General features: G+C 42.2%; 1 protein-coding gene and 1 long non-coding RNA gene across 7 annotated transcripts in view; one reads left to right on the forward strand and one right to left on the reverse strand.

Moving 5' to 3' along the window:
• Csnk1g1 (casein kinase 1 gamma 1) overlaps positions 1-5558 on the forward strand; it is a 127442-nt gene extending 121884 nt beyond the window's left edge. For all 6 annotated transcript variants that reach the window (XM_051197800.1, XM_051197797.1, XM_051197799.1 and 3 more), the window contains one exon: positions 4784-5558. In XM_051197800.1, the coding sequence (XP_051053757.1) occupies positions 4784-4838 (55 nt within the window). In that variant the 3' untranslated portion in view covers positions 4839-5558. The remainder of the gene's footprint in view (positions 1-4783) is intronic.
• A 14205-nt stretch (positions 5559-19763) lies between these two features.
• On the reverse strand, positions 19764-20986 carry LOC127231470 (uncharacterized). Its single transcript, XR_007835289.1, has 2 exons — positions 20830-20986; positions 19764-19874 (listed from the first exon to the last, which is right to left on the reverse strand). It is a non-coding gene; the product is annotated as an uncharacterized LOC127231470 (long non-coding RNA).
• Between the last annotated feature and the right edge of the window lie 280 nt (positions 20987-21266).

Consider the following 21266-nt stretch of genomic DNA (forward strand, 5'->3'; position numbering starts at 1 on the left):
CTTCTTTCTTCCAATTTCTTTTCTCCCAAGTTAGGACTATTACTATCAGGAGGAGAGGGACCAAGGTTAAAAAGATAAGGTTTTAGACATTTCAGTAACCACAGAACAGTGTTCTCACCAGATAATCAATCTCACCTTTAGCAACTTGGTTTGAAATTTGGAAATAGGCTGTTTGGAGGAAATCTATAAGTGCCTTGTTGATTTTGTTAGTTTTTCACCCGTAATAAGAGTCTCTATAAAAGGAGAACTCTTTGAAAGAAAGATCAACATGTTGGTGTTGATTGGACATTGCTGGGGTTTTTTTTTTTATGTATTTCCTTTATTCTTTGATGAAAGGATACTGGATTAAGGTTTGACAGGGATATGGCAACCTGTCTTTTCTTCCAGGAAAGGCTTCTTTAATACATATGTAGGACATATGGGGATGTGAAAGGAAAATCCCTGAAGGATTCATGTAGGTGACAGTTTGTAACCCCCCCCCACACTATTTGTACACATAAGATCATATTCAATGCTATGATAATAGCCTGCTGGATTCTAACTACTTCATTTAGAAAAATTATCTTCAGTAACTGAATTGGGCCTTGATTTCTGAACTCTGACTATCTAAGGTAAATTGTTCACAGGGGTTTGCCTAGGAATAGATATGTATTGAAGATAAAAGTTGTGTTTTATGGCAATAGAATTGGTAGTGTTAGGGTTTCAAAGAGGACATTTGACCTGTTCATGTGTCTGTGTAATCTAATGTTGTCATGGTCTATTTTTTTTTTTTTTTCTTGTGAGGTGTCAGTTACACGATCCCAATTGCAAATACTTTAGGTCCTACTCTGCTTATCCAACCTTGTTTGTGCATAGAGCTCATAGACACCTAGGGTGGCAGAGAGGAACAGGGCAAATGAAGGGGAGGCCCTGCCCAAGAGGCTTAGGTGTCACCTAGCTGTAAAGTGAATCAAACTTATGTGAAAGGACAAGGACTTCTACAGAATTCTCATGTTACTCTCAGAAGAGTGAGAGGGTGAGTGATGGCCATGAGTTCTCAGGGAAGACTCCTAGGCACAGCAGGACTTGAGCAGAGGAGGAGGAAGACGGTGTGGTGAGGAAGAGAAAACACAGAGTGCTGAGATGACATGGTACAGGAATGAAAGGAAGAAGTGATGGTCAGGTCAGAGGTCTGTGGGAAGAGTGTTTGATGGCTTGTGGGGAGAATCCTGGATGAGTTTTTTCTCTAACTTGTAAAGAATTTGTGATCAACTGGAAGGGAACTTAAGACACAAAGGGAGTCATTTGTCCTTGCTTGGCTTTGAGGAGCATATCTGTGTAGAGCAGCTCAGTAGACTTGACCTCAAGTCTGGATCCTCTTGCTGGTGGTCACCATAGAAACCAAAGGCTTTAAGAAGAGATGTGGGGTCTCCTTCCTGGTTGATGGAATTAAAAGCTTCCACTCTTGCTGAAGCTGTATAGGCCTCTAAATGCACAATATGGCCGTTCTATGCATGTATCTTCTAGTGATTTAGTGGTAGCACATGCTAATTCCTATGAATTGCCCTGGAAGAAGTAAAAGAGAATCCATTGGACATTTAGAAATGGGCCAGTATGTTTTGGGGGTGTTTTTATTTGAAAAATCAAAAATCATTATCTTAGGATCCTCCACACAGAAAGTAAAAACAGATTAATTTTAGAGTTAGTAAACCCACTGAAAATAATAGTTGAAACAGGTAAGACTGATGGGCTAGAGAGTTGGCTCAGAGGTTAAGAGCACTGACTGTTCTTCCTAAGAACTTGAGTTCAATTCCCAGCAACCACAGAGGTGCACAGCCATCTATAGTGGGATCTGATGCCCTCTTCTGGGATAAAGGTGTAAATGCAGATAGAGCATTCATACATAAAATAAATAAATCTTTAAGAAAAAAAAAAAAAGACTTGAAATACTGGTTCCTTGTGAGATTTGACTTGTCTACTTAAATACTGTTCTGGACATTTAACTTGGCAAATGTCAGTTTCTGGATCTGAAGAAATGGTTCAGTGGTTAAGATCACTGACTGCCTTTCTAGAGCAAGCATTTTCATTTCCCAGCACCCACATGATACAACCATGTGTAACTTCAATCCCAAGGATCCAACGCCATATTCTGACCAGGTGCACACATAGTAGGTACATAGACATACATGCAGACAAAATACCCATACACATGAAATGAATTTTAAAAATTTAAAAACAAATGTCCATTTCTAATATATATGTACAGATTTTTTTCTTGAATTAAAATAATTTATTCAGTTTCTAGATATATATGTGTGTGTAGGTGTATGTATATATATGTATGTATATAAAACACTTTGATTCACACTGATTAATAGTACTTTAGATGTTATTGATATACACAGGGCTGGTTGGGACACACACTATGTATGTATTGAAACAAAGTCTCCTGTAGACCAGGCTGGCTTCAAACTTGATATGTAGCCAAGAATAACTCTGAACTTTTGACCCTTCTTCCAACTGTCTAGCTTTGGAATTACAGGCATACATTGCCAGATTTTGAAGAAAATATTTTAAAACTCTCTTCAAGAAACCCCTATCTCACTAGGCAATTGTGGCACATACCTTTAATCCCAGCACTTGAGAGGCAGAGGCAGGTGGATCTCTGTAAGCTCAAGGCCAGCCAGCCTGATTTACAAAGTGAGTTCCAAGACAGCCAGGACTGTTACTGTTACACAGAGAAACCTGTCTCAAGAAAGAAAAGAAACTCCTGTCTCAAAATTCCACATTTTATTCATGAATTTCAATTCACATTGCTATCTGTGTAAATGTTTATTTCTACAGTCTAAGAAACTTTCTCAGTCTAGATATGGTGATACATACCTATAAATCCTAGAACTCTGGGAAGCTGAGACCAGAAGATTGCACAATTGAAGTCAGCCTTGGCTATATAATAATGAGTTCCTGTGTCAAAAAAGAAACTTTATCCAATTTTTTCCCTTAGAAAATATAGTAACACAGGTGGTGCACACCATTAATGCTGACACTCGGGAAACAGGCAGATGGAGCTCTGGGAGTTCGAGGTTGGTCTGATCTACAGAGTGAGGTCCAGGACAGGTTCCAAACTTACACAGAGAAACCCTGTCTGGAAAAACTTAGAGGGAGAGGGAGAGAAGAAAATAAAGTAACACAAGAGATCTAAAAGGAGCTGGGCAGTGGTGGCGCATGCCTTTAATCCCAATACTCAGGAGGCAGAGGCAGGTGGATCTCTGTGAGTTCGAGGCCAGCCTGGTCTAGGAGAGCTAGTTCCAGGACAGCCTCCAAAGCCATTAGAGAAACCCTGTCTCGAGAAACCAAAAAAAAAAAAAAGATCTAAAAGAAGAATGATCAATTGCAGGGGAGGAGGAGGTGGGAGTATGGGAAATGAGCAGTAGTGTTTATTGTATACAAATATCCCTTGCACTAAAGCCTAGGAGGTGGGCTGGAGAGATGACTCATTGGAGTACCTGCTGCTCTTCCAGACAAGATAGTTTCATTTCCCAGCAACCACACAGCAGCTCACAACTGTCTCTTAAGTACAGTCCTCAAGAATCTGATGCCTTCCTCAAGCTTCTGTGGGTACCAGCCACTCAATATGATAGACAGACAGACATACAGGCAAAAACACTCATACACATAAAATAATAAAAGTTATTTTAAAGAACCGTGGAAGGATTAGATAAGAGATTGAAGATAGTTTGTTAAGAAAAAGTTTTCTTTCAAGGATCAAGTGTCTGAGCTATACTTACAACTTTATTCTCCTCCATCATCTGTCATCTTTGACTTATGCACTGCCTTCTGCCCACCCTTCTCATTTTCCATTTGTCATTTCTGGAAAAATTATACCTTTTGCATCAACCTTGCCATAGCCCTCAACATCCCTTTCTCCCATGCCTATACAACACCCACACTTCCTAGTCCAAAGACTGGAGTAAGAGGGGCATCTTCAGGGTTAGGGGGTACCAATACTGCCACTCTTCTACAGACTATTCCCCCAAGAGATGGCACTTGGAGGGCCTCAGCCTCGACCTTAAACAAACCAGTTACTAACCCTGTCTGGAACAGTGGCAGTCTTGGATAACTTGGGGAATTCCCTGTGACCAGAGTTCCCTGAGGATTAGCTCCTGGGCTTTGGGCATTGGTCCCCTTGGGTGATTGGTACCTGTGCTCATGTCATGAAATAAAGGCTCACCCTTTATGAGCTAGAGCTTCTGCTTACTCCAGGCATTATGTCGGGGATAAAAACGAGGCACAAAGAATCTGTAATCATTTGTTGGCATCATGTGACTGCCAGGGTTCTAGATTTCACACTTTGCTTGAGATTTATTTGCCTCAGTTTAGCCTCCTTGCCTGCTGGCCAGTGAGCTGCATTGAAATGCTACTGGTATCAAGGGGCACTCAGTGCAGGCTATTTTTTTGTCACCCTGAACACCCTCCGTCTTGGTTCTAGACAAAGATGGATTGTCTGGGTTTGATGTTAGTCTAGAAACAAAGCCAAAGCCTTCTTCCAGAAATGCCTGTGGCAGCCATGTCTAGTGGACAGCGTTTTGATAATCAGATGGAGTGGCTACAGCTCAAATCAGATGTTACCTTTAACTTTCTGACAGACACAGCCTGTTCCAGTGTATGTGTACTGTAGATGGTGGGCGGCCATGTGTGTGGGCACCAGGAGAAAAAACCACACGTCCTGCAGTAAGCAGAAGCAGGCAGAGATCTGCTGGGAGCTGGAGACTTCTATACTGACTAAAATGTTCTTGTGCTCCAGGTGCTGCTGTTTCTTTAAGAGGAAAAGGAAGAAGACTGCTCAGCGACATAAGTGACCAGTGCCTCTCCCGGAAGTCCTCAAGTCCTGGGGACTCTGGCTCCTATTGCACCTGCAGCTCCTGCCATTTCTCATTGGAAGGGACTCCTCTGTGGGGGAGGGTGGAGATCGAAACCAAAAAGAAGAAAACAGATGCCCCCAGAAGGAGCCAGTGCAGGCAGCCAGGGCCCAGTGGGCCAGTGGCAATCCCCTGTGTGAGCTCTGAGCGGGTCCAGAGCTGCTGCTTCTCCATTGCTTGCCCTTGGGCTATCTGGTTGACTCTCTTCCCAATGTTTACAGTGAAGGTGTCATTCACAAAAACTCAAGGACTACTATTCTCTCCCCTCCTCTTTCTTTACTCTTGGTTCTTACACCACCCTCAACCCTCTCCAGCATAAAAACTACTAAGCTAAAGGCTCTGTCAAGAAGCTGGTGGTGTGGCCAAGAAAGTAGAAGGAAGATGACAGACGTGGGCTGGAGAACTTCTCCACTTCCCAGGTGTGTCTAGTGGTGTGGCTTCCTCTCCCTCTGCCTGGGTGACCCCCAGCCCAGCTGGCCACAGGGTTCAGGTTCCTCCCTCTTCCCCTCCCTCCTGTGAATTTACACTGTAGGACACAAGCTGTGAGAAATCTGCAGTCTACTGTCCCTGTGTGTTGGCGTTCTTAGCTTTTGATAAGCAAATCCCTTGCTCGACTATAGCAAACAGGCCTGTGGCTCTGAGCAAAGGAGAGGAAACTGACTTTATTGCACTTTTAGTTTTGGGGGGTTTTGTTTTTTAAACAACATGGCAGATGCATATTGTGTCTGGTTATATTGGGGGGGTGCTTTCTTTCTGTTTCAAGGGGGATGGGCCAGCCAAGCCATTCAGAGAAAATGTGGGTCCAGAGGACATTCTTGATGGAAAGAGTCTGATTTGCAGCACTTGGAAGAGAAGAAGCCAAACTCCATGTCATCCTGAGTGAATTCTCAGGTTGACGAGAAAACATACTTGAATTTTCATTTATCCTCTCCACTGCAAAGAAAAGTCCCCACCAGAGCCCCTGACCTAATCAGCCCAGAACTTGAAAGCCCTGCTCCTGAGCACTTGGGATGAGCACCAAGCCAGACTGACCAACAGAAGGCATCTCATCTCAGAGAGGAGATACTTAACAACAAAGCAAAATTCCTGTTTCCTCCACTGCCAGGGACTTCCTGCTAGATAGCCATGCAACTTTCAGTTGACTTGGGGGACAAAATTAGTGACTAAACCGCCACCACCATATTGCCAGTAGTGGACAAAATAGGGTGACCAATCTGCCTTCCAACTTCCAGAGAAGCCTCAGGATGCAGCATCCTAGGGCCAGGAAAAGAAAATCAGTGTCTCATGTCTGCCCCAAGACTGAGCTAGTGCATCTAGGTTGGTCTGCCTTGGAAACCAAGCCTGTGATGATCTTGGAGCAGGTCCATAGGAGCAGACTTAGAACTTGATATACAGGGCTGCAGTAAGCAGGGAAGGTAAGACTGGTTGGTGCTGGGAAATTGCAGGGAAAAGGAAACTAATGAAAGGTCTAACATTCTATCTTAACAGAGACTCTTTGCAGATACTATGACCATATATTAGCATGTTTCCCCCAGTACACTCTACCTGCTGCCACGACATCTTCACTGGACCTAACTACCAAGGAGCATCACTGGTTGCATAGTTAACTGTGTGGGAGTTACTCTTCTCATGTTCTGTTTTCATTTTAGTGACATTTCCAAACAGTGACTTCTTAACCTAGTTGTGGCAGAGGATTATTCATGTGGACAAAGAGGTTTTTTTTATCTGGGTGTAAAGACTTACCCACAGAGGGCAGCAGCTAGTGACTTAGTGCAGTGCAGAACTCTGCTTTTATATGTAGACGGAGGATGCCAGGACTCTGGTCAGAAATAGTATCAAATGAAGCAGAGTTTATGCTCCTTGCCTGTTCTGTTGGACATTAGCGAGGGAAGCTGCTCAGCATTTGTAAAGATTGCCACCTGGACATTTCTTTACAAGAAATGTTTTTGTCCGTGAAACAGAGTAGCAGGGAAAAGTCAGGTCAAACCCCTTCCCCACAAGGAATTTGAGTGTTTTATTATGTAATAGTAAAAGCTCATTGCTGAAATTTACATAGTCCCTCATTTGGCATGTGGGCAACTCTGACTTTCCCCTACAGAAACTTAAAAATCCTCATCCCAGAAAATAGTGGCAAGGCCTAGGGCATCCTGGCACTCTCTGTCCCACTAAGTGCCTCCCCAACCCTGCTTCCACAATAAAACAAAGGCAGTGACCAGCTTGGCTGCAGGGTACAGTACCCTGGAGCTGGGCCTAAGACTTTTTTTTTTTTTTTTTTTTTTGTCTTAAAATATTTTTATAGGCTAGCTCTTGAGGGGTTGGATCGGAGTGGTTTGTGGAAGTGGGGAAGGGTCCTTCCTAATGCACTGTTGGCACCTTCCATCCTCCACAAATCCCTTACTAGATGTTTGGGTTGTAGCAGAGGTCCCTTTACCATGCAGGGTGGTGGTGATCCTTTCAAGGCCATTGACACTCCAAGGTGGTCTGGTCCCAAAGCTGAGCAATTCTCTTACATCTTCCTTAAAATTAAATATACTGAATTCCCCAGAAACAATCTGCTCATCTGTTTCAGCCCCAGCAGCACATCAGGCTTCATATGCATCCTTGTTTCTGTCAGTTGCTGGCTGCAAGCTCAGCCAAATCCCAGGGCACAGGCACTCCCTCCATCTCCCCTCATCCAAGTCCACTTGCTCCATCTCAGTTATAACTCCTGAGGACAGTTTTAGGGACATGTGATAATTGTACTATTTGGAGTTTCCTTAAGCTTTGCTATCCTTGAGGCATTGCAACCTGAGCAGACTTGGGTACAAGCAGGCCAGGGGTTACACCAAGGTGTAAAGCGTCCAATTATACAAGTGAATTTTCAGAGTTCGCACTCATGACTGCCTTAATTAACATTCTTCTATTTTGGGTCTGTCTAGGAGCAAACAGGGTCTGTGAAGGTATGTGTAAATCAGGTGACTAGGTAAGTCTCCAGTTAAAATTCTCATCTTAATTGGAACAAATTACAGAGACAGCAAGGATCCTAAGATTTCTGAAATTATTAGTTACCTTTTCATTTTTAATGAATGGCATAGAACTCAAAACAGCCCATGTCCTTAGCCAGATATGTCCACCTTCTATAAAGTGGCTTCCAGTTTACTACAGAGGAAAAGTATGCTGTAGTGCTTATTACATGTTGATGTCCAGTATCAGCAACCACTTGTAATGACAGAAGTATAAAGCAATGGTAATGTCAAAGTGGTTGCTAAGGACCATGGCCTTAATTTAAAAATAATGTAAAAGATAATCCATCCCCCTCCATGTTGATCAAGCATGGCTGCATTTCTCAAAGGAACTTGGTCTTTATCTTCCAATGCATCCCTCCCAAGCCCCCATGACTCCTGTGTCCCAGCCACCTCTTCCATGTTCATACTGAAACCAGTTTTCCATTCCCGTTTAGTTGCCCTGGTAATGCTTTGTCCAGTGTCAGTCATGCCGGGGCTTGAGTTTTTAAGACCAGGAGTTTGCATGGTCATACAACCAACATTGCCTTTGCCAAGCCACTGCCACCATTCCCTCCATTGCCCCAAATGGGCAGGTTGGTTCCAGAGACCCTCAGGGAGCCAGGATAATTAGTACCCAAATGGATTGGCCATGTGGGTGACAAGCACTTATCTCTGGGTTTCTTGATTTTTGCAGACTTCAAGGAAGTCCCATGTAGCTGTTGATGGCCAATAATTCTAGCCTTCCCCATGATGGGTTGGTAGCAATCAAATAAGAATTCCTTTGTTTGTTGAGGGGCAAAGGGGGTTAATTTCTGAGTATGAGAAAGGAGAGGCCACTATGGTCCTCCTGTGAGCTTGTAGAGTTTTGAGCAGTGTTTTCATCTGATCTAATAACCAGTCTTAAGGTATTTGTCCTACTCCTTTTGCAGGTAACTAAGTACAGAAGAATAGAGTTTTTATTGTACCAAAATAGTTAGTAGATCCCTGGATATAGGCAATAGTAGTTGACATATTTTCTCAAAAAATTAATCAGGAAACCCACTCCAGTATTTACACATCAGCTTATCAAGGGAAAAAAAATAAAGGTGAACATTTACTCCATATATCTCTAGTTCAGTTACCAAACTTGATGTTATGGACACCTCAGTTGTGCGGGCAGGAGCTATCTCTCTATTTATCTCTCTGTCACACACACACTTTTTCTCACTGTCTTCTCCTTCCCTCCCCAACTCCCCTTTGCCCCACCATCACAGTCGCTTTTCTGGTGCCATCATCACCTTTAAGGTCTCAGAGCAGAGATTATCTGTGGTAATAAGCCAGAGTGCATTGCAGTCATCCCAGCAATCAGACAACTGCCATTCTGACTAACCCAAACCCACCTTTCAGGGTGGGTGAAACATTGTGGTACCCCTGTTTGGGAGTTCCAGACCAAATCGCAGGCTAGCCCGTGCACCAAAGCCTTTTAGAAGGCTTACAATCTGTTAGGAATGTCTCAGGAAACATGAGCCATTTCTTGGGGGATACATATATTTACTGATGGATAATGTGCACTCATCTGTGTGTGTTTGACTCTCATAGACAGCACAGGCTCCTGGGAATTATGTGTTCTCAGAGACAGTGTGACAAGTGAGCTGCTCAGATCAATGAGCAAGCTGACTCTGGGAAGGAGCCTTGTTTATTAAACAGAGAACGGAAAAGATGAAACCAAAAATGTTATACCCTTCCAATGGAAAGTAATGTTGATGCAGCAATTCCCATTGGATATATTATACTCTCTAATTTATTATGTCTTTTTTTTTAAGTTTTACCCATTGTATGCTTTAAAAAATGTTGGGATGTTGGTTGCAATTTTTTTAAGTAGATGATGTATAAATCAGCTGTGGAAATCTGTTTTAATTCATGTGTGGATGTATCTAGTTGTTAATGCCTTTTTTCTACTTTTTTTTTTTTTTTTTTTTTTTTTTTTTAAGATATATGTTTCCTAAACCCTGGCACTGGTCAAAAAAAAAAAAAAAACACAGCTGTGAAAAATGTAACTTTTAGTATTTTTTAAATGAATGTCAATTTCAAGTGTATTTGAAATGTTTCCTATAATAGAGAGATTTGGACACCATTGGGGAAAACTCCTCTGCAGAGGAAATAGCCTTTGAAGAAAATGGGATGTGGGTCTGGATGTTATCTCAGAGTAGCCCATTTCATGGGCACCATGGACAATACAAATGTGATCTTTAAGTATACCTCTTCCCCAGTTTGGGGAGGAAAGGACTCAGTTTGCACCCTTTTTGTATGTAAAATAAAATGTCCTACCTTTCTTGGCTACATTTACTTCCTTGGTTCATTAGTTGGTTTTTTAATATTCCCTGGTTTATTTCTAAGACTCTGGCAAGGACTGACTAATGGAAATCAATGTCTTTGAACAAAAACAATGTCTGCTAATTTGGGATTCTGCCTTCATTCCTTGAGCCAAGTGTTGGCCTCTCCTCTGAGTCTCTTTAAAAATAATTATTCCAGGGCCAGCAAAATGGCCCAGAGGGTAAAGAAGGTACTTGCTGGCAACCTGAGTTTAATCCCCAGAATCCATGTTTTGTTTTTGTTTTTTTTTTTTTTTTAAGGTAAAAAGAGAGAGCTGAATCAGTTATCCTCTGACATTCATGTGTGCCATGGCATACACCACTGCCACACACCTTTTTTTTTTTTTTTTTTTTTAATATTTCAGGGCTGGGATGATAAGTTGGCAAAGTGCATGCCACATGAATATGAGAACCCAAATTTGGTCCCTAGCATCATGTGAAAATTTGGGTATGATGGCACACTTGTAATCCTAGAGCTGGAAAGGAATGACCAACAGACCCCTGGAACTGGCTCGCCAGCCAATTCAGCCCCAAAGCAAACCCAGCCCCGTTAAGGGACCTTGTCTCAAAAAATGAGAAAGGGGATGAAAATATGACTCGGCAATTAAGAACTGAGTGTACTGTTCTTATAGAGGACCCAAGTTCAGGTCCCAGTACCTGTGTTGGGCAGATCACAGTTGCCTATAACTTTAGCTCAAAGGTATCCAATTCTGGCTTCTGGTCACTGAGCACCTACATATGTTCACAGACACAGATACACAAAAGTAGCAAATAGAGGACACAGGCTCTTAAGAAACAACACCTGTGGTTGTCCTCTGCCCTCTACACATGCAAACATACACAAATAATCAAATATTCCAAACTAGGAATGGTGGCATACACCTTTAATCCCAGCACTTGGGAGGCAGAGGCAGGTGGCCAGCCTGATCTACAGAGTGAGTTCCAGGACAGCCAAAGCTACACAGAGAAACCCTGTCAACAAACAAACACTACATTTAATGTTAATCTGACATTAAATATTATTAGTCTTAATCACAATTCATTTTCAGGTTTTCTCTGTCAATTTTACACATGTATACACTGTATTTTGGTCATTTTCACACACACCCATACTCCTGTCTCATCTCCCTCCCTCTGAACCCCTTTTTCCAACTAGTACCATTTCATGGAACAAATTTTTTTAAGAGGTTTAAGAATTTAAAATTTTTTGAGTATAAACATTGGCTTATAAAAATATTTTTAAATCTTTATTTATATGGATGTTTTATTTGCATGTCTATGTACCACTTGCATACCTAGTGCTCAGAGAAGCCAGAAGATGGTATCAGATCCCTTAGAACTGGATTTACCAAGAGTTGTGAGCCACTATATGGGTGTTGGAAATCTGGTCCTCTAGAATAGCAGTCATGATCATAACTACAGAGACATCTCTCCAGCCTCAAGGAACAACCTTTATGGCTGTAATTCTTCTGAGGAACATGTGTGCAGGCAGAAGATAGAACTACATGGTGTGTTATAAAATTACATGTGCATATGTGGCCACAGAAACAACTGGGCATAACTAGTTCTCTAGCTCCTCCTTTATTACTCCCAGCTAGTTGGGAAGCTGAGACAGTATTGCAAGTTCAAGGCCAGGCTAGGCTACATAGAAAGATCCTATCTGAAAGTAAGGTTATGATAAATGTTTTATATGAAGTGTATTAGTAGTGGTACACAACCAATCCTAGCATGGGAGGCAGAGGCAGGCAGATCTCTGAATTTGAATCCAGCCAAGGTTACATAGAAGTCCTGTTTCAAAACAAATCAACGATCTCCCTCCCCAAAAAAGAAAACTGGACATTATATACAAGCCTAGGTCAAAGAATCTTAAATGTTCATTGATTTTGTTGATGGCCTTTGTGTGGTCCAAAGGGTAGCTTACTTGAGATTCTGCTGGGGGTTTTTTCAGATTATGCCACTAGGTGGCACCCTCTGCACACCATTGTTCTTTCTTATAGTAGGAGCGTGGCTACTTTTGGTTTTTTGTTTTTGTTTTTTTCAGATTCTGCCACTGGGCCACAACCTCTAATATGCCATTGTTTGTTATTTATGTCTTTATGTTTGCAAAGCAAAAACAAGGCTCCTGACCTCTCCAGGATGGGAAATTTCCAATCATACTGATTCATTCCTAGAGTCACTTCTCCAGGCCTCAGATTTCTCTGTAGCTCCCACAAGGGCATTATTGTGGCAGGTCTTATGTGAGATCATCCTCTCTTCATTGCCAGAGCTTCTGGATTGGTTGTGGTTGCATTAATCTTTTGCTTCCCCAAGTCACCTAAATATTCTCCTAGTATATGAAACACCAACCCTAAACTCTGACCCCTTCAATGTATGCTAAAAAATTTCTTCCAAGGGTTTGTTGCACTCGGATAGGTAGGTAGAGACAGACAGACAGACAGACAGACATAAATACAGTCTATTCACTTACTGTGATATTGACTGTCCCTCTTATCAAATGGGATAACTATCCACAGGCTCCCTGAACCCAGCTGTGAAGATTGAAGGTCACAGGAATCCCTCTTACACTGATCAATGGTTGCCTCTTGTTCAAAACCCACCCTCTTGGCTTAAGGGTTGTGCCTCTAGGGATTATTCTGCAGCTTTGATCTCTTGAAAAACCTCCATCACTGGCAGGAGGTCATACGGTCCTGCTGCCTCTCCTGGGCCGGTCCTGGACCCCCACCCCTCCCCCACCCCGTCTACAATCCATCTTCCCCATTTCTCACTTCTTCCAGACTCCTCCTCCCCAAACTCAGACCCCTCCAGGGTGTCTCACCCTACTCACCTCCACACCCTATTCCCATCTTTACCCACTCCCCCTACCAAATCTATACCCTTTGTTTCCTCCCCTGTGTGGTCATTTTCCCCAACCTCCTACACTTCCTTCACCACCTTTGACTTGAGAGCAGCCATGCCCCTGACTGACTCAGGTTCTTTCCCTTGTAGAAGGCTCCTGCTTCCTCCTGGGGTAGAGAAATTCAGCACTGTATAACTGGAAGACCCAGACTCCTTTCCCCCTTTTCTGATAAGCCCCAAGCCCTAACTGCCCTCCTGGAATCTGTTCTCAACACCCCATCACCCTGGGATGACTGCCAGCAACTCCTGACTCTGTTTACTTTGGAGGAAAGGGAACATATTGGGGCAGATCAGATCAATGCAGGCTTTTTGGTCTCAGCCACTGATACTGATGCTGAAAAGGTACTGTCTTTTGAGGCAGCTTTTCTATCCAAACTCCCTGGTTGGAAGTCCAGTACACATGCAGGTTTCCAGGCCCTGAACACTTTTCACTGATACCTTATGACTGTAATTAGGGGTGCGGCTCAAAAAAACCCAATAACTTGTTTAAGACTGCCTAGGTTCTTCAGAGCTCAAACCAAGGCATTTCCTGAGTGATTACAAAACAAAACAAAAAAAAAAAAGAAAAACTTAAAAATTTTACCCCTCTTTTGATTCACTGACTCAACAAACAAAAAACACTAGGACATTAAATTTGGCTTTTGTCACTCATCAACTCCAGACATGCGCAAAAAACTCCAAAAGCTTAACAGGAATAAATACATTTCAGTCCATCCAAGTAGCCCACAAAGTTTACAATAATGAAGACACTCAAAGACAGAAGTAAGGAGCCTCAGCTGGTAGCCTAGCCACACATAGGCAAAGATGCTGCCTGCTTCTCTGTCATCTAGGAGTCTAAAAGCTTGTGTTTGAGAGATCCTTGAAACAAACAATAGAACACAGGCCCACTGAAAAGGGACCAAAGTACATGTTAAGTTTCAAACCCAAGAAAAAAGCTGAGGTGTCAATTTAACATAGCAAAGCAGACCTGGGCAACAGGTTCTCCCAGCATCCCTCAGCCCTACCCATTACTGGGTATGGTTGGCAAACCCCACCCTCTACCCTGAACTCTCCAGACCAGGGGCTGGGCTGCCCTCCCCCAGAGGTGCTTCCTATATAATCCAGACATTTTGGTTACCAGTCTCTTTTGTACCTTTGACCTCCTGGCTGCTGGACCTCGTTCCCTACCCCCAGGAAGGGAGGAAGGGAGGGAGGAAGGAAGGAAGGAAGGAAGGAAGGAAGGAAGGAAGGAAGGAAGGAAGGAAGGATCTCTCACACACACGCTATTGCTGCCTAGGGGCCAGCCTCCAGACAGCACAGGACTTGAAAGGAATTCACAGTGTTGGTGTATACTTTTCTATCTTAGGGAGGTTAGGGGAAAAGACACTCCCTTGATGGTATCCATCTTTATTCTGTATTCTTCTCTCTTGATGGTATCCTTCTTTATTCTATTTTCTTCTCATGTTCTATGTTCTTTCTACAGTATACTTTTTTCTACAGATTATATACCCCAACGAAGTTTTTCGTAATATAGGAATTACAGCATGGTTACATTCTGTCTTGCAAGTGAATAATTACAATGAATACAAAACAAACAGGGAAAAAAAGCATGTTTTCCATATCCCTTACAGAACTAAACATTTACATATCACAGGTGAAAAACAAATTATCCTAAGAACCCAAGCAAATTGTTATAAACATTAGCCATGTGAGCAAGCAAGGTATTCTTAGTTAGGTCTTTTACTGGCAGGCTTCAATTTTGCAGTTACGCAGAAAGGGCTAATTTTTGTTGTTGTTTTGCATCTATACTACAAGGCAGAAGCCTAAGGAGCATATGCTTCGTGTGTTTTTATTTACCATTTGGTAACAAGCAACAACTGCATCAGTCTGCCTAGAACCAGGCCATGGGAGTTTGTCTTCAATTTTGCTTAGGGGAGTGACTTTCTCTTTTTTATTTTTCATTTTTTTTAATGCATAGGTGTTTTGCCATGGCTGTAAGGTCCCCTGGAAATGGAGTTATAGACAGTTAGGAGCTACCCTATGGGTGCTGGGAATTGAACCCAGGTCCTCTGGAAGAGCAGTCAGTGCTCTTAACCACTGAGCCATCTCTACAGCTCTGAAAGGTAACTTTATAAGGAATCACAAACCTAAACTTTTATATATGAAAAAGAACTAGTGAACTCTACTTTAAATACCTACACAGCAATAGTTTGTTGTTGTTGGAGATTGTGGGCAGAAATGGGTATAAGGAATTAATCATCACCTTTGATCATCAACCAACCCTAACAAGGAAAATATGTCAGAACCAACCCTAACAAGGAAAATATATCCAGTTTGTAGTTTTGGGATGCTTTGTATTTTTGATGTTTGCTGTGTGTCCTTGTGAACTTTATATTGTTTTCTGGGGTTTTCCATCTTAAATCTAATTATCAAAACATCTGATCTAACCTGAAGTTATTTTAGAGCTTTGTTTCAGTTAATGATGCACACGAAAACCTATGACTTTGTCTTCCAGCCTAACGATTAAAGGAATTTGAACCAGACTGGCTCCTGGGATTCAACTGCTTTTCTTAATCATTAACTTGAGCTATGGCCTATGCAGCTTCACAGGCCCTGGCTGTGTAACATTTCCTTGTATTTACTTTTATTCATCAAAACTCTGTATAAGCTAACATTATTATTATCAATTAGACAGTAGAGCTTAGGGAGGAGTCATCTTCATGATGATTCACAGATACAACTGCCCAGTAGAGGGGCTGGAGAGATGGCTCAGAGCTTAACAGCATTGGCTATTTTTCCCAGAGGGCCTGAGTTCAATTCCCAGTAATCACATGGTGGCTCACAACCATCTGTAACGATATCTGGTGCCCTCTTCTAGCATGCAGGCATAGATATTCAAGCAAAATATTGTATATATAATCAATATTTTTTTAAGTGCCCAGTAAAGCAAGATGTTTCCATGACATGAACACACTTACATTACAGGCAGTGGGGAATCTCCCCACACCCAATTTAACCATGCCAGATACCAGAGAAAGATAAAAAATGTACAGCAGTTAGTCAGCCCATTTTGCCTTTGAATGGTCAGAGTCAATGTCCAAGAAGACTAGACAGCTCACCTGAACATGACTAAGGGTTCAGAAATTCCCCTACACTCTTTGGGGAAACATTATAAAAAGACTTAAGGATTCAGAGTGTCACACCCTAATTCAGCTGTGCTCAGCATACAGATGATCTCCTATTGGCAACACTCACCACTCAGCTACTCTAAAGTAAACAGTCCCTACGTTTTGTTTGGCCTGTTGGATCCACCTGGGGTGTAAAGTTATATTCAACTGGGCATGACTGCATTGCCCTGTTTACCTCCTAGGGCAGATGGTATGGACCCCTCAACCCTATTTGCCCCAGAGTCCAGTTGGAGAAACCTCTGATTGCCTTCCCCCCTCCTTTTCCTCTAGGTAAGGAAACCAAAATCTCCTTATCCTTTATCGACCCCAGGGGCTATGTTAATTGACTCCATTCCTAAAGAGGTCTCTCCCTTGCCTGATCTTACACCCAGTCTGAGCTGACACAAGACTGCTGGATCTGCTTAAAAGCCCGGCACCACTACTGTTTCAGGTTAAGAACAAAACTTCCAGTAACCACAGCTTCCATATCTTTTACTTGTCCACTTTCACAAACCACTATTACATTGGAAAATGTGACTAAAAATACCTTGTCACTATAAATTACCCACTTGCCAGTTCCCCCTTTCTGCCTCTTGTAATACTAGTCTCACAGTAACTTTTAACTCAGAAGCTTATTTTACTTGACCATAAACTTGATTTGCCTATACTACTGGTCTCTCCCACCGTATGGCCTCGGGACACCTACATAAACGGATCTATGACACATAAACCATCAGATGGATGCAGACCTCAGACACCCTCAGCTCTCCCTCGGTGGCTCCATACCCAGGTAGCTTCTAACACAAATAGTCCTCCAAGACTGTGAGGTTTAGACTTGGTTTTCATGTCTCAGTGAGGACTTTGTGTGACACTGGAAGAGGCTTGTTGCTACTATCCTAACAAAACAAGAGTTCTCAAAAACAAAAACCAACTTTACAAAAAATGAAAAATAAATTTAAAAAAACAAATATTTTCTAATACCATAAAATGCTTGATTAAAACCCATGGCTCATCAAAAACAAAACAAAACAAAAACATGGCTCACAATCTTTTTCACTGCCCGGCTGGCCCCTTACTCCTCCTTTTTGTTTGTGTGCTTGTTTTTTGCTTTTTTTGTTTGTTGTTTTTTGTTTTAAGGCAGGGTTTCTCTGTCTAATAACTTTGGCTGTCCTGGAACTCACTCTGTAGACCAGGCTAGCCTCAAACTCACAGAGATCCTCCTGCCAATGCCTCCCGAGTGCTGGGATTATAGGCCTGTGCCACTGCTGCACGGCTTACTCCTCCTTTTTAAGGACTTGCTGTGTGGCCTTGTATAATAAATTGCCTTTTAAAATTAATCAAACAGAAAATGGCTTCAATTAGGCTAATGATTCTCGGGACCCAGTATTTACTGCTTAGCAAAGATCAAAGATTTATAAATAACTTTAAAAATGGGGGAGTGAAATGACTAAGGTGATGTCATCCTGTCTGACTTCCTTTGGTGTCTGCTGAGGTAGATCTCTGTCCTCCTTCCCCCAACAGACACCTTGGCCTTGACAATGCATTTGAGCAGCTTATGGCCTTGACCATGGTCCATATATATTAACCAAAATGATTGATAAGTTATGTCTAAAATAACCACCATGCTCTGCTAGGAATGAATGTTTCAAGGTTATTCTGATCCCCATCTAACTTCAATATATCATTCTTGCCTCTCCTCAGATCTTCTTCCTGCAGGCTGTGAGGCTTACAGGGATCCCCACATCTGGCACCCAACGTGAGGTGCCATCCTCAGAAAAGGTAAGAACATTTTCTTTAAATATATATTCAGGGTTCAGCAAACCCAGCCTCTCACCCAAGGATTCACAGCTGTGAGAGTGGACTTGGCATGGGTTCTTCTCGGTCCTCTGGGACAAAGCATTTTGTGCAGTTATTAAGACATTTGTTAAGATCCAGAGGAACAAAATATTCACTGCAACAGTTAACATAGGAACTAATGTAAAGAGCGCCCATGAGAGGGAGATAAAATCCCTGTCAGTTTTCTTTTTAAAAGGGAGAGAGAAAGTTTTCTGCCACACATCTCAGCCAGTCTTGGCCTGGGCTGAAGTGAACTCGGGAGCCTCTCATGCTTCCAGGTTTCCAAGCCAGGCACATTGTAGATTTTGTCTTTAAAAACTCCGTTTCCAAATCTCTGCGTTCAAGGCCAGCCTTGTCTAGAGAGCAAGTGCCAGGAAAGATGTGGCTACAGAGAGAAAACCTATCTCAAAAACAAAACAAAATAAAAACCTCATAGTCCCTAAACTTGAGCATCAAGAAACTTTTCAGACACACAAGCCTACTCTTGGTCTGGTCATCAGTAAAAACAGGACTTAAAGCTTTTGATTGCTTGGCTTGATTAGTGTGGTTGTCAATAACTCTCTAGATCACTATAGGCTCACACCTCTAATTCCAACACTCAGGAGGCAGAGGCAGGCAGGTATATGAGTTGAAGACAAACCTGGTTTACATAGAAAGTTTCATGTCAGCCAGGGCTACATAGGACCCTGTCTCAAAAAGATGATTTTTTTTAATTAAAAAATAAAAATACAATATTTTTTTTAATTTTGTTTTTTTTTTCAAGTTAGGGTTTATTTGTGTAACAGTTCTGACTATCCTGAAACTTTGTAAACCAGGCTGACCTCAAACTCACAGAAATCTGCCTGTGTTTGCCTCCATAGTACTGGTATTAAAAATGTGTACCATGACAGCTCAACCAAAAAATTAAAAAAAAAAAAAAAAAAAAAAAAAAAAACTTTAAAGCAGGACAAGTTGGGAAGTGTCAGCGGTCACCATTCAAAAGCACCAACCAAGTTACATAGTTCCAAATTATAGAAATGTGTGGAGGGCACAAGGCTCATATGCTTATGGATAGCACCAGAGAAACCAGAATTGTTAACCACAAGGTTTTTTTTCTTCAACAAAAATAACCTGGTGACCTTTTGCTGTTCTGTGAAGCCAGCCCTTACCCAGAATTTCTCAGATTACCAAGCATTGATTTTTAGTCAGTGGAACCCATCCTTTGCTTATCACATACCCTTCCTCCCTAGGCTCTTATCCTGAGTGTTATTTCTCAGCCAACAGAACCCATTCTTATGGAAAAGGTCATAGGTGCTTTACAAAAAGACACTTTGTAAGGGAGCTTCAATGTAGTCATTCCTTAAGCTTTGTTGTGATAATTATCAAGAGGAAACTTTTCCCAAGGTTTTACTGCTTAAGTACATAAGCAAACAAACAAACAGCTTGGGTGTCAGACTCCAGAAGATTGAACCAGCCCAACTGTGTTGAACCAAGCCCCTCTGCAGAGCATTTCACTGCAACTGTGACCCTTGCAGGGGCCCTTACAGAACTGAAGCTGTGAATACAATCTTGGCAGTGACAAACTGAAATTCCTACAGTTAATCTCTGATTAACATGCCTTTTAGAAAAATGTGCCATGATTTTATTGTATACTCTGTGATAAAGCACCACAACTTATAGAAAAAAAGTTTATTTGGGCTTATGGTTCCAGAGGAATCAGAGCCCATCATGACAGGAGACTGATGCATCAAGGCAGCAGGAACAGGGAGAGCTCACATCCAGAACCTGAGCAGTAAGCAGAGCACTAACTGTGTGGCTTTGAAACTTCAAATCCCACCATGATGTGCCTTCCTCCAGCAAGGTCACACCTCCTACACCCACCCAAACAGTAACACAACTGAGATCAGGGATTCAAACACCCAAGTCTGTAGGTAAATCTCACTGAAAACAGCACTCTGTGTAAGGGAGGCTCTCAAATCCCAGAGTATGTGTGTTGTAGAATGGAGCAATACCAAGTGTGTGTTACAATCTGAAACAGCCCATGGAAGCATCTGAGGACTATGAAAAAGAAAGTCAATGTCAATTTCAGGTTTGCATGTATTAGTATGTGCATTCATAAATTAATGTAAAGCCAACCCAACCAATATTTCCTGAGCACAGAGCCCTGGAGAAGGATTAGGGGAGCTGCACACAGATGATGTGCAACAAAGTCCCAGCCTCCTAAAAGAAAGTGGTCTACTTTAGGAAATGGGCAAAGAAAAGAAATGTAAAAACCAGGAGCTGGCAGGGTAGCTCAGTTTTAGTAAAGCTGCCTGCCTCCAAGCCTGAGGACCTGAGTTCGAACCCCAAAACCCATGTGATGTAAGGAGAGAACCAACTCCCTTCATGTACCTACTATTGCATGTCTACCCATTCATATATAATCAAATATACTCATACATAAATGTAAAGAGGAAAAAAATAAATTCCAAAGTGTGCAACAGAATGCATTGGCTCATAAGTTCACACAGTGGTTAAGCACAAGATTCATAGAGAAAAATGTGTAGTGAAATGGCAAATATTAAAAATGGAAGCTGTGTATGTTTGTGTGCAGTTTATGTGTGCAGAGGTCAGATGAAGATGTCGTGTTAATGCTCTTATCATTCTTCACCTTCTTTTTGAGACAGGGCCTCTCCCTGACCTGAATCAAAGAACTAATCTAGCAACCAGCAAGCCTACCGATTCTCCTACCTATACCTACCACTCCTACAGCACTAGGGCTAGAGCCGAAAAGTACGTCCATGATCTGCTTTTAGGTGGCTGTTGGATCCATATTCTGGTCCTCATGATTCTGCAGGAAAAGCGCTCACACACTGAGCCGCCTCTTCAACCCTTGACCCCTTCCTTTGAGGCATAGGTGTTACCATGTAGTTCTTGCTAGACCGTAACTCACTACGTAGAAGAAGCTGGCTTCAAACTCTCAGAAATCAATCTGACTCTTCCTCCCAGGTGCTGGAACTGAAGGCACGCGCGAAAACGACCGGTCGTGTTTGTTTTCTCTCTAGCCCAAAATGAACATTCACGCATTCTGCAGCCCAGGCTGGCTTCGAACTCAATAGTCATCCTCCTACTTCACCCTGATCAATGCTGGGATCACCGGCATGAGCCACTACTCCCAGTATATATTTCCTAGAAGGA

The sequence above is a fragment of the Phodopus roborovskii genome, unplaced genomic scaffold (assembly GCF_943737965.1).
Source record: "Phodopus roborovskii unplaced genomic scaffold, PHOROB, whole genome shotgun sequence".
In the NCBI taxonomy this organism is placed as follows: Eukaryota; Metazoa; Chordata; class Mammalia; order Rodentia; family Cricetidae; genus Phodopus; species Phodopus roborovskii.